The sequence below is a fragment of the Salmo salar genome, chromosome ssa15 (assembly GCF_905237065.1).
Source record: "Salmo salar chromosome ssa15, Ssal_v3.1, whole genome shotgun sequence".
Lineage (NCBI taxonomy): Eukaryota > Metazoa > Chordata > Actinopteri > Salmoniformes > Salmonidae > Salmo > Salmo salar.
Window position 1 is genome coordinate 106,965,130 of NC_059456.1, and position 13,540 is coordinate 106,978,669.

Consider the following 13,540-nt stretch of genomic DNA (forward strand, 5'->3'; position numbering starts at 1 on the left):
TGCATGGAAGGCTGGTAGTCAATCAGTATGCTGCATGGAAGGCTGGTAGTCAATCAGTCTGCTGCCAGGAAGGCTGGTAGTCAATCAGTATGCTGCATGGAAGGCTGGTAGTCAATCAGTCTGCTGCCAGGAAGGCTGGTAGTCAATCAGTATGCTGCCAGGAAGGCTGGTAGTCAATCAGTCTGCTGCCAGGAAGGCTGGTAGTCAATCAGTATGCTGCATGGAAGGCTGGTAGTCAATCAGTATGCTGCATGGAAGGCTGGTAGTCAATCAGTATGCTGCATGGAAGGCTGGTAGTCAATCAGTATGCTGCCAGGAAGGCTGGTAGTCAATCAGTATGCTGCCAGGAAGGCTGGTAGTCAATCAGTATGCTGCCAGGAAGGCTGGTAGTCAATCTAATCAAATTTATTTATAAAGCCCTTCTTACATCAGCTGATATCTCAAAGTGCTGTACAGAAACCCAGCCTAAAACCCCCAAACAGCAAGCAATGCAGGTGTAGAAGCACGGTGGCTAGGAAAAACTCCCTAGAAAAGCCAAAACCTAGGAAGAAACCTAGAGAGGAACCAGGCTATGAGGGGTGGCCAGTCCTCTTCTGGCTGTGCCGGGTGGAGATTATAACAGAACATAGCTAAGATGTTCAAATGTTCATAGATTACCAGCAGGGTCAAATAATAATAATCATAGTCGTTGTCGAGGGTGCAACAGGTCAGCACCTCAGGAGTAAATGTCAGTTGGCTTTTCATAGCCGATCATTCAGAGTATCTCTACCGCTCCTGCTGTCTCTAGAGAGTTGAAAACAGCAGGTCTGGGACAGGTAGCACGTCCGGTGAACAGGTCAGGGTTCCATAGCCGCAGGCAGAACAGTTGAAACTGGAGCAGCAGCACGGCCAGGTGGACTGGGGACAGCAAGGAGTCATCAGGCCAGGTAGTCCTGAGGCATGGACCTAGGGCTCAGGTCCTCCGAGAGAGAGAAAGAAAGAAAGAAAGAAAGAAAGAAAGAAAGAAAGAAAGAAAGAAAGAAAGAAAGAAAGAAAGAAAGAAAGAAAGAAAGAAAGAAAGAAAGAAAGAAAGAAAGAAAGAAGTCAATCAGTCTGCTGCAAGTTAGGCTGGTAGTCAATCAGTCTGCTGCCAGGAAGGCTGGTAGTCAATCAGTCTGCTGCCAGGAAGGCTGGTAGTCAATCAGTCTGCTGCAAGTTAGGCTGGTAGTCAATCAGTATGCTGCCAGGAAGGCTGGTAGTCAATCAGTCTGCTGCCAGGAAGGCTGGTAGTCAATCAGTATGCTGCCAGGAAGGCTGGTAGTCAATCAGTATGCTGCCAGGAAGGCTGGTAGTCAATCAGTATGCCGCCAGGAAGGCTGGTAGTCAATCAGTATGCTGCCAGGAAGGCTGGAAGTCAATCAGTCTGCTGCCAGGAACGCTGGTAGTCAATCAGTATGCTGCCAGGAAGGCTGGAAGTCAATCAGTATGCTGCCAGGAAGGCTGGTAGTCAATCAGTATGCTGCATGGAAGGTTGGCAGTCAATCAGTATGCTGCCAGGAAGGCTGGAAGTCAATCAGTATGCTGCATGGAAGGTTGGCAGTCAATCAGTATGCTGCCAGGAAGGCTGGTAGTCAATCAGTATGCTGCCAGGAAGGCTGGAAGTCAATCAGTATGCTGCATGGAAGGCTGGTAGTCAATCAGTATGCTGCCAGGAAGGCTGGTAGTCAATCAGTCTGCTGCCAGGAAGGCTGGTAGTCAATCAGTATGCTGCCAGGAAGGCTGGAAGTCAATCAGTATGCTGCAAGTTAGGCTGGTAGTCAATCAGTATGCTGCAAGTTAGGCTGGTAGTCAATCAGTCTGCTGCCAGGAAGGCTGGTAGTCAATCAGTCTGCTGCAAGTTAGGCTGGTAGTCAATCAGTCTGCTGCCAGGAAGGCTGGTAGTCAATCAGTCTGCTGCAAGTTAGGCTGGTAGTCAATCAGTATGCTGCCAGGAAGGCTGGTAGTCAATCAGTCTGCTGCCAGGAAGGCTGGTAGTCAATCAGTATGCTGCCAGGAAGGCTGGTAGTCAATCAGTATGCTGCCAGGAAGGCTGGTAGTCAATCAGTATGCTGCCAGGAAGGCTGGTAGTCAATCAGTCTGCTGCCAGGAAGGCTGGAAGTCAATCAGTCTGCTGCCAGGAAGGCTGGTAGTCAATCAGTATGCTGCCAGGAAGGCTGGAAGTCAATCAGTATGCTGCCAGGAAGGCTGGAAGTCAATCAGTATGCTGCATGGAAGGTTGGCAGTCAATCAGTATGCTGCCAGGAAGGCTGGTAGTCAATCAGTATGCTGCCAGGAAGGCTGGAAGTCAATCAGTATGCTGCATGGAAGGCTGGTAGTCAATCAGTATGCTGCCAGGAAGGCTGGTAGTCAATCAGTCTGCTGCCAGGAAGGCTGGTAGTCAATCAGTATGCTGCCAGGAAGGCTGGAAGTCAATCAGTATGCTGCAAGTTAGGCTGGTAGTCAATCAGTATGCTGCCAGGAAGGCTGGTAGTCAATCAGTCTGCTGCATGGAAGGTTGGTAGTCAATCAGTATGCTGCCAGGAAGGCTGGTAGTCAATCAGTCTGCTGCCAGGAAGGCTGGTAGTCAATCAGTATGCTGCCAGGAAGGCTGGAAGTCAATCAGTATGCTGCCAGGAAGGCTGGAAGTCAATCAGTATGCTGCAAGTTAGGCTGGTAGTCAATCAGTATGCTGCCAGGAAGGCTGGTAGTCAATCAGTCTGCTGCATGGAAGGTTGGTAGTCAATCAGTATGCTGCCAGGAAGGCTGGTAGTCAATCAGTATGCTGCCAGGAAGGCTGGTAGTCAATCAGTCTGCTGCAAGTTAGGCTGGTAGTCAATCAGTATGCTGCCAGGAAGGCTGGTAGTCAATCAGTATGCTACCAGGAAGGCTGGTAGTCAATCAGTCTGCTGCCAGGAAGGCTGGTAGTCAATCAGTATGCTGCCAGGAAGGCTGGAAGTCAATCAGTATGCTGCCAGGAAGGCTGGAAGTCAATCAGTATGCTGCATGGAAGGTTGGCAGTCAATCAGTATGCTGCCAGGAAGGCTGGTAGTCAATCAGTATGCTGCCAGGAAGGCTGGAAGTCAATCAGTATGCTGCATGGAAGGCTGGTAATCAATCAGTATGCTGCCAGGAAGGCTGGTAGTCAATCAGTCTGCTGCCAGGAAGGCTGGTAGTCAATCAGTATGCTGCCAGGAAGGCTGGAAGTCAATCAGTATGCTGCAAGTTAGGTTGGTAGTCAATCAGTATGCTGCCAGGAAGGCTGGTAGTCAATCAGTCTGCTGCCAGGAAGGCTGGTAGTGAATCAGTATGCTGCCAGGAAGGCTGGTAGTCAATCAGTATGCTGCCAGGAAGGCTGGTAGTCAATCAGTCTGCTGCCAGGAAGGCTGGTAGTCAATCAGTATGCTGCCAGGAAGGCTGGAAGTCAATCAGTATGCTGCCAGGAAGGCTGGAAGTTAATCAGTATGCTGCATGGAAGGTTGGCAGTCAATCAGTATGCTGCCAGGAAGGCTGGTAGTCAATCAGTATGCTGCCAGGAAGGCTGGAAGTCAATCAGTATGCTGCATGGAAGGTTGGCAGTCAATCAGTATGCTGCCAGGAAGGCTGGTAGTCAATCAGTATGCTGCCAGGAAGGCTGGAAGTCAATCAGTATGCTGCATGGAAGGCTGGTAGTCAATCAGTATGCTGCCAGGAAGGCTGGTAGTCAATCAGTCTGCTGCCAGGAAGGCTGGTAGTCAATCAGTATGCTGCCAGGAAGGCTGGAAGTCAATCAGTATGCTGCAAGTTAGGCTGGTAGTCAATCAGTATGCTGCCAGGAAGGCTGGTAGTCAATCAGTCTGCTGCATGGAAGGTTGGTAGTCAATCAGTATGCTGCCAGGAAGGCTGGTAGTCAATCAGTATGCTGCCAGGAAGGCTGGTAGTCAATCAGTCTGCTGCAAGTTAGGCTGGTAGTCAATCAGTATGCTGCCAGGAAGGCTGGTAGTCAATCAGTATGCTACCAGGAAGGCTGGTAGTCAATCAGTCTGCTGCCAGGAAGGCTGGTAGTCAATCAGTATGCTGCCAGGAAGGCTGGAAGTCAATCAGTATGCTGCCAGGAAGGCTGGAAGTCAATCAGTATGCTGCATGGAAGGTTGGCAGTCAATCAGTATGCTGCCAGGAAGGCTGGTAGTCAATCAGTATGCTGCCAGGAAGGCTGGAAGTCAATCAGTATGCTGCATGGAAGGCTGGTAGTCAATCAGTATGCTGCCAGGAAGGCTGGTAGTCAATCAGTCTGCTGCCAGGAAGGCTGGTAGTCAATCAGTATGCTGCCATGAAGGCTGGAAGTCAATCAGTATGCTGCAAGTTAGGTTGGTAGTCAATCAGTATGCTGCCAGGAAGGCTGGTAGTCAATCAGTCTGCTGCCAGGAAGGCTGGTAGTGAATCAGTATGCTGCCAGGAAGGCTGGTAGTCAATCAGTATGCTGCCAGGAAGGCTGGTAGTCAATCAGTCTGCTGCCAGGAAGGCTGGTAGTCAATCAGTATGCTGCCAGGAAGGCTGGAAGTCAATCAGTATGCTGCCAGGAAGGCTGGAAGTCAATCAGTATGCTGCATGGAAGGTTGGCAGTCAATCAGTATGCTGCCAGGAAGGCTGGTAGTCAATCAGTATGCTGCCAGGAAGGCTGGAAGTCAATCAGTATGCTGCATGGAATGCTGGTAGTCAATCAGTATGCTGCCAGGAAGGCTGGTAGTCAATCAGTCTGCTGCCAGGAAGGCTGGTAGTCAATCAGTATGCTGCCAGGAAGGCTGGAAGTCAATCAGTATGCTGCAAGTTAGGCTGGTAGTCAATCAGTATGCTGCCAGGAAGGCTGGTAGTCAATCAGTCTGCTGCATGGAAGGTTGGTAGTCAATCAGTATGCTGCCAGGAAGGCTGGTAGTCAATCAGTATGCTGCCAGGAAGGCTGGTAGTCAATCAGTCTGCTGCAAGTTAGGCTGGTAGTCAATCAGTATGCTGCCAGGAAGGCTGGTAGTCAATCAGTCTGCTGCAAGTTAGGCTGGTAGTCAATCAGTATGCTGCCAGGAAGGCTGGTAGTGAATCAGTATGCTACCAGGAAGGCTGGAAGTCAATCAGTATGCTGCATGGAAGGTTGGCAGTCAATCAGTATGCTGCCAGGAAGGCTGGTAGTCAATCAGTATGCTGCCAGGAAGGCTGGAAGTCAATCAGTATGCTGCATGGAAGGCTGGTAGTCAATCAGTATGCTGCCAGGAAGGCTGGTAGTCAATCAGTATGCTGCCAGGAAGGCTGGTAGTCAATCAGTATGCTGCCAGGAAGGCTGGAAGTCAATCAGTATGCTTCAAGTTAGGCTAGTAGTCAATCAGTATGCTGCCAGGAAGGCTGGTAGTCAATCTGTCTGCTGCATGGAAGGTTGGTAGTCAATCAGTATGCTGCCAGGAAGGCTGGTAGTCAATCAGTATGCTGCCAGGAAGGCTGGTAGTCAATCAGTCTGCTGCAAGTTAGGCTGGTAGTCAATCAGTATGCTGCCAGGAAGGCTGGTAGTCAATCAGTATGCTACCAGGAAGGCTGGTAGTCAATCAGTCTGCTGCCAGGAAGGCTGGTAGTCAATCAGTATTTTGCCAGGAAGGCTGGAAGTCAATCAGTATGCTGCCAGGAAGGCTGGAAGTTAATCAGTATGCTGCATGGAAGGTTGGCAGTCAATCAGTATGCTGCCAGGAAGGCTGGTAGTCAATCAGTATGCTGCCAGGAAGGCTGGAAGTCAATCAGTATGCTGCATGGAAGGCTGGTAGTCAATCAGTATGCTGCCAGGAAGGCTGGTAGTCAATCAGTCTGCTGCCAGGAAGGCTGGTAGTCAATCAGTATGCTGCCAGGAAGGCTGGTAGTCAATCAGTATGCTGCCAGGAAGGCTGGTAGTCAATCAGTCTGCTGCCAGGAAGGCTGGTAGTCAATCAGTATGCTGCCAGGAAGGCTGGTAGTCAATCAGTATGCTGCCAGGAAGGCTGGTAGTCAATCAGTCTGCTGCCAGGAAGGCTGGTAGTCAATCAGTATGCTGCCAGGAAGGCTGGAAGTCAATCAGTATGCTGCCAGGAAGGCTGGAAGTCAATCAGTATGCTGCATGGAAGGTTGGCAGTCAATCAGTATGCTGCCAGGAAGGCTGGTAGTCAATCAGTATGCTGCCAGGAAGGCTGGAAGTCAATCAGTATGCTGCATGGAATGCTGGTAGTCAATCAGTATGCTGCCAGGAAGGCTGGTAGTCAATCAGTCTGCTGCCAGGAAGGCTGGTAGTCAATCAGTATGCTGCCAGGAAGGCTGGAAGTCAATCAGTATGCTGCAAGTTAGGCTGGTAGTCAATCAGTATGCTGCCAGGAAGGCTGGTAGTCAATCAGTCTGCTGCATGGAAGGTTGGTAGTCAATCAGTATGCTGCCAGGAAGGCTGGTAGTCAATCAGTATGCTGCCAGGAAGGCTGGTAGTCAATCAGTCTGCTGCAAGTTAGGCTGGTAGTCAATCAGTATGCTGCCAGGAAGGCTGGTAGTGAATCAGTATGCTACCAGGAAGGCTGGTAGTCAATCAGTATGCTGCCAGGAAGGCTGGAAGTCAATCAGTATGCTGCCAGGAAGGCTGGAAGTCAATCAGTATGCTGCCAGGAAGGCTGGAAGTCAATCAGTATGCTGCATGGAAGGCTAGTAGTCAATCAGTATGCTGCAAGGAAGGCTGGTAGTCAATCAGTATGCTGCCAGGAAGGCTGGAAGTCAATCAGTATGCTGCCAGGAAGGCTGGAAGTCAATCAGTATGCTGCATGGAAGGTTGGCAGTCAATCAGTATGCTGCCAGGAAGGCTGGTAGTCAATCAGTATGCTGCCAGGAAGGCTGGAAGTCAATCAGTATGCTGCATGGAAGGCTGGTAGTCAATCAGTATGCTGCCAGGAAGGCTGGTAGTCAATCAGTCTGCTGCCAGGAAGGCTGGTAGTCAATCAGTCTGCTGCCAGGAAGGCTGGAAGTCAATCAGTATGCTGCAAGTTAGGCTGGTAGTCAATCAGTATGCTGCCAGGAAGGCTGGTAGTCAATTAGTCTGCTGCATGGAAGGTTGGTAGTCAATCAGTATGCTGCCAGGAAGGCTGGTAGTCAATCAGTATGCTGCCAGGAAGGCTGGTAGTCAATCAGTCTGCTGCAAGTTAGGCTGGTAGTCAATCAGTATGCTGCCAGGAAGGCTGGTAGTCAATCAGTATGCTACCAGGAAGGCTGGTAGTCAATCAGTATGCTGCCAGGAAGGCTGGAAGTCAATCAGTATGCTGCCAGGAAGGCTGGAAGTCAATCAGTATGCTGCAAGTTAGGCTGGTAGTCAATCAGTATGCTGCCAGGAAGGCTGGTAGTCAATCAGTCTGCTGCATGGAAGGTTGGTAGTCAATCAGTATGCTGCCAGGAAGGCTGGAAGTCAATCAGTATGCTGCCAGGAAGGCTGGATGTCAATCAGTATGCTGCCAGGAAGGCTGGAAGTCAATCAGTATGCTGCATGGAAGGCTGGTAGTCAATCAGTATGCTGCAATGAAGGCTGGAAGTCAATCAGTATGCTGCATGGAAGGCTGGTAGTCAATCAGTATGCTGCAATGAAGGCTGGTAGTCAATCAGTATGCTGCAAGTTAGGCTGGTAGTTACTTGCCTGTGATATTAAAATGATGTTGTTTCTTTGGAAGTGGTAGAAGTAAATTGTCTCCGGCGAAATCAATAATGTGTGGCGTCCCCCATGGCAGTGTGCTAGGGCCTCTACTATTTTTACTGTACATTAATTAAGCATTAAGGCATGAGAATCTATGCATTATCATGAATAATGCACAGCAAAGGGCTGTTCTTAGGCATGGCGCAAATTGTTTTGAAAATGGTCTCATAAACTAAACTGAAGTGTCGACCGTTGTTGTTTCTCTCTACAGGAGCTAGAGATGCAGGCCTGCCTCCACGGCCTCTCCACCCCCGCCTCCTCCTCCCAGGGATCCTCCTCCTCACACCTCAGCCTATCACAATCCCTGGACCCCAGCACGGGCGACGCCCTCTCCAAGACCCTCCTCTCCCTGAGTGGTGGCCTAGGCCTTCAGGCCACCTCCCCCTCGGCCTCGCCGGTTGGCCTGATGAACATGGCTTCTCCTCTGAGCTTCTCTGAGCTGGACGACCCGTCGGCCGCAGCCTTCCACTCCTCCCTGCTACCAGACATGGGTCTTGGGGACATCTTGATGGACCATGGGGGGATAGGGATGTCCCCGGTGTGGGCCCGAGAGCCCCTGCTCTCCTCCTTCTCCCCAGGACCCTCCAAGACCTCCAGCCGCAGGAGCAGCTTCAGCATGGAGAAGGACTTGTGACTGGGCTGAGTCCAAAACCAACAACTCCTAGACCAGCGGTTCCCAAACTCGGGATCCCAAGGGGAGCACGTTTTTGGTTTGTGCCCTAACACTACACAGCTGATTCAAATTATCAAAGCGTTATGGTTAATTGATTATTTGAATCCATTGTGTAGTGCCAGGGCAAAAACCAAAACGTGCTCCCTTTAGGGTCCTGAGGACCCGAGTTTGCGAGACCCTTCCCTATACCCTGGCTCCTAGACCCTAGCTCCTAGTAATTGTTTAAGACACAAGGTTATTTGTAGATCAGTCAGTCTGCGATGTAGTTGATCTGGAGCACGACTTAAGGCCCTAAGCCCATCAGAGGACTGCAGACTGAGGTGGAGCCTCCACATACCATGCATGGCCCCGTCCATCAATCACAGAGTGGGGGTCAAATGTCTTAGTTTAGTCTAGGATTTGCAAAATTCCAGTCCCCAAGTTTTCCAGAAATCCTGGCAGTGAGGTTCCAGAAATCCTGGCAGTAAGGTTCCAGAAATCCTGGCAGTAAGGTTCCAGAAATCCTGGCAGGAATGTTCCAGAAATCCTGGCTGTAAGGTTAAAAAAAATGGATTGGGGTATTTTTCTCCAACCCTAGCAAACAAAAGCTGATTTAAACAAATTGTATTCTAAACTAAAGATAATGATTAGTTGATTTTTGGAGTCGGGTTAGAATTTTCCCATCCCTGGTCTATATATCATAGAAAAGGAAACAGGAGTTTGGGCATATTGTTTCAATGAAACTACAGATGGTGTGTTCAGAAAGCCACAACTATAGAATTAAAAACTTTTATTTGTATGTATGATGAGACCTGAGCATTTGTGTAACTCTGCAAAACAAAAAGGGATGGCATTATTCTGTGTTGAAACAGCAAGATTAACTGTCTGTGTATCCCAAATAGCACTCTAATTCCCTACATGGTGCACACCTGGCTACAACTGGAGTGCAGTATATAGGAAATAGGGTGCCGTTTGGGATACATCATAGTGCAGCACTTTTCAATGGTAGACATGTTGTATGGATGAGTTTTTGTGCATTGGTATGCTTTTAAAGAGTCCCACAGGAAAACCAGTCTGAGCAGCCAGCCATATAGTAGACTAAACAGTTACTGTGTTTGTAGAGCCACTGTTCTATTGTCTTCAACAACAAGACAGTTAAGAGTAGATTAACCCTGAACTTTATTACTTCCTGTTCCTGGCCTGGCTGGGGTCAATTCAGTTATGAGTGTTTATACGCCCCATGTAGGTACACTACCAGACAACAGTTTTAGAACACCTATTCATTCCAGGGTTTTTCTTAATTTAAAAAAAATATATTTTCTACATTATAGAATAATAATGAAGACATCAAAACTATGAAATAACACATATGGAATCATGTAGTAAACCAAAAAAAAACGTGTTAAACAAAATCAAAATATATTTTATATTTGAGATTCTTCAAAGTAGCCACCGTTTGCCTTTGACGGCGCTGCACACTGTTGGCATTCTCTCAACCAGCTCCATGAGGTAGTCACCTGGAATGTCCAAACGTTTGCCTTGATGACGGCGTTGCTGTGTCCAAACGTTTGACTGGTACCGTATACAGTATACATGAGACGTGACAACAAGGGAATAAGTGTCACGCTTGTCGTCGTAGAGAGAAAGGGACCAAAGCGCAGCGGGTTTCGTGCTCAACATATTTATTTATAAAATAATGCGAACACCACGGAAGAAAACAATAAACAAACTAACGACATGAAACAGTGAAAGCAGGCTCAACAAAAAAGCAGTGCTCTCAAACAACTACCCACGAAAAACAAAGACAAAACACACCCTACTATATAGGACTCCCAATCAAAGGCAACTCAACACACCTGCCTTCAATTGAGAGTCCAACCCCAATCAACTAGACATAGAAACATAGACCAGTGACAAACCCCATAAACATACATCAACTACCCTCTGCCACGTCCTGACCAAACTATAATAACCAAATATACTCTATACTGGTCAGGACGTGACAATAAGAGCCAGGTCTGTTATGTTGTGATTTTAAGGCTGACGTTCTATAGCCTGGTTCCAGGTCTGTTTTGTACTGTGTAAAGTAGCAAAACGGCACAAACCAATCTGGGACCAGGCTAGATGTTTTTAAATTTGATGTAAGGTATTAGTATTTATTAGCTAGTTTTCCTCGGGTCCACAGCTGTTATTTTCAGGGATGAGGTGATGGGATCGTTAAACTGCTAAGACGATGCAACTCACAATAACAAAGGGGTTTCTTTCAGCTAGGACGACTGGCTGCCATTCATATTATAACAGATACTTAACACTGGTTTCACCATGGGTTCAGGTTGGAATCCAGGCTAATGCTTACACTTACATTTACGTCATTTCGCAGACGCCCTTATCCAAAGCGACTTACAAATTGGAGGTTTGTTAGCACAGTGTCCAAGAAGGGCCAGATGTATACAGAATGGTGTCATCTGCGTAGAGGTGGATCAGAGAATCACCAGTAGCAAGAGCAACATCATTGATATATACAGAGAAAAGAGTCGGCCCGAGAATTGAACCTTGTGGCACCCCCATAGAGACTGCCAGAGGTCCGGACAACAGGCCCTCTGATTTGACACACTGAACTCTATCTGAGAAGTAGTTGGTGAACCAGGCGAGGCAGTCATTTGAGAAACCAAGGCTGTTGAGTCTGCCGATAAGAATGCGGTGATTGACAAGAGTCGAAAGCCTTGGCCAGGTCGATGAAAATGGCTGCACAGTACTGTCTTTTATCGATGGCGGTTATGATATCGTTTAGGACCTTGAGCGTGGCTGAGGTGCACCCATGACCAGCTCGGAAACCAGATTGCACAGCGGAGAAGGTATGGTGGGATTCGAAATGGTCGGTGATCTGTTTATTAACTTGTCTTTAGAAGATTTTAGAAAGGCAGGGCAGGATGGATATAGGTCTATAACAGTTTGGGTCGTGAGTGTCTCCCCCTTTGAAGAGGGGGATGACCGCAGCAGCTTTCCAATCTTTGGGGATCTGAGACGATACGAAAGAGAGGTTGAATAGGCTAGTAATAGGGGTTACAACATTTTTGGTGGATAACTTTAGAAAGAGAGGGTCCAGATTCTCTAGCCCAGCTGATTTGTAGGGATCCAGATTTTGCAGCTCTTTCAGAACATCAGCTGTCTGGATTTGGGTGAAGGAGAAGAGGGGGAGGGGGATTGGGACAGTTGCTGCAGGGGGTGCTGAGATGTTGGCCGGGGTAGTGGTAGCCAGGTGGAAAGCATGGCCAGCCGTAGAAAAATGCTTATTGAAATTATCGATTTATCGGTGGTGACAATGTTTCCTATCCTCAGTGCAATGGAAGGAGGGAGGAGGTGGGAGGAGGTGCTCTTATTCTCCATGGACTTTACAGTGTCCCAGAACCTTTTTTGGAATTAGTGCAACATGAAGCAAATTTCTGTTTGAAAAAGATAGCCTTTGCTTTCCTAACTGACTGTGTGTATTGGTTCCTGACTTCCCTGAAAAGTTGCATATCACGGGGGCTATTCGATGCTAATGCAGAACGGCACAGGATGTTTTTGTGCTGGTCAAGGGCAGACAGGTCTGGGGTGAACCATGGGCTATATCTGTTCTTAGTTCCAAATTTTTTGATTGAGGCATGCTTATTTAAGATGGTGAGGAAAGCACTTTTGAAGAGCAACCAGGCATCCTCTACTGACGGGATGAGGTCAATATCCTTCCAGGATACCCGGGCCACGTCGACTAGAAAGTCCTGCTCGCTGAAGTGTTTTAGGGAGCGTTTGACAGTGATGAGGGGTGGTCATTTGACCTCAGACCCATTACGGATGCAGGCAATGAGGCAGTGATCACTGAGATCCTGGTTGAAGACAGAAGAGGTGTATTTAGAGGGCAAGTTGGTCAGATGTACAGTCCCTGGTTCGAATCCAGGCTGTATCACATCTGGCCGTGATTGGGAGTCCCATAGGGCGGCGCACAATTGACCCAGCGTCGTCCGGGCTGTCATTGTAAATAAAAATTTGCTCTTAACTGACTTGCCTAGTTAAATAAAGGTTACACACACACACACCACACTGACCAAAAAGTTATTTTGTTGGCATTTACGTATGTCCCCATTACCAGTAAACCATAATCAAAACCTATTACATTAATTTACTTGCTGTGGTGTTTCATTGTTCATTTGTTCAGTTGTTTCATTCTCAACCAGGATTTCTATGGAACACCGTTTGGGTCAAAAAAGATACACATCAAATAACACTATCTGAGTGTCAAATACAATAATTTTGCACGCCCAATTTTTCAGTTTTTTATTTGTTAAAAAAGTTTGAAATATCCTATAAATTTCGTTCCACTTCATGATTGTGTCCCACTTGTTGTTGATTCTTCACCAAAAAATTACAGTTTTATATCTTTATGTTTGAAGCCTGAAATGTGGCAAAAGGTCGAAAAGTTCAAGGGGGCCGAATACTTTCGCAAGGCACTGTAAACTTGTTGACCAATCAGGACCTGAATATGACTGCATGTCACATAATAATTTAACGCATTCATACATTTTTTTTACGCATTATTACATATTGATTACACTACTCGTATTTCATATGTCACAACGATTCATCGATACGTCTGCTATGATGCTGGTAACGTTGTCTCGCACATCTACAGTGCTGGTCATTAACAAAAAGCTAGCTAGCTCATGGATACAAACAATGTTCTTCCCCCAAAACACAGCAAAACGACATCTGTTTCAGTAGCTATAGTAGCTAGCTAGCTCATGGATACAAACAATGTTCTTCCCCAAAAACACAGCAAAACGACATCTGTTTCAGTAGCTATAGTAGCTAGCTAGCTCATGGATACAAACAATGTTCTTCCCCAAAAACACAGCAAAACGACATCTGTTTCAGTAGCTATAGTAGCTAGCTAGCTCATGGATACAAACAATGTTCTTCCCCAAAAACACAGCAGAACGACATCTGTTTCAGTAGCTATAGTAGCTAGCTATCTAGCTAGGTGTCATCATCTAAAATAAGACGGTTCTTATTTGATTAATGGAGGACCCATCTATGTGAAGCTAGCCACAATAAGATTTAGCCACAATAGTGGACTTTGTGGTTAGCCTTCAAAATAAAAGTATGGCATAATTCTACTATTTGTATTCATTTGC

The 13,540-nt window shown here is 47.4% G+C and overlaps 1 protein-coding gene across 5 annotated transcripts in view; it reads left to right on the plus strand.

Annotated features, from left to right (window-relative positions):
- The window catches only part of LOC106572955 (transcription factor E3), a 74,445-nt gene extending 65,274 nt beyond the window's left edge, over positions 1–9,171 (plus strand). For all 5 annotated transcript variants that reach the window (XM_045696538.1, XM_045696540.1, XM_045696535.1 and 2 more), the window contains one exon: positions 7,932–9,171. In XM_045696538.1, coding sequence (XP_045552494.1) covers positions 7,932–8,354 — 423 coding nt within the window. In that variant the 3' untranslated portion in view covers positions 8,355–9,171. The remainder of the gene's footprint in view (positions 1–7,931) is intronic.
- Positions 9,172–13,540: the final 4,369 nt, after the last annotated feature.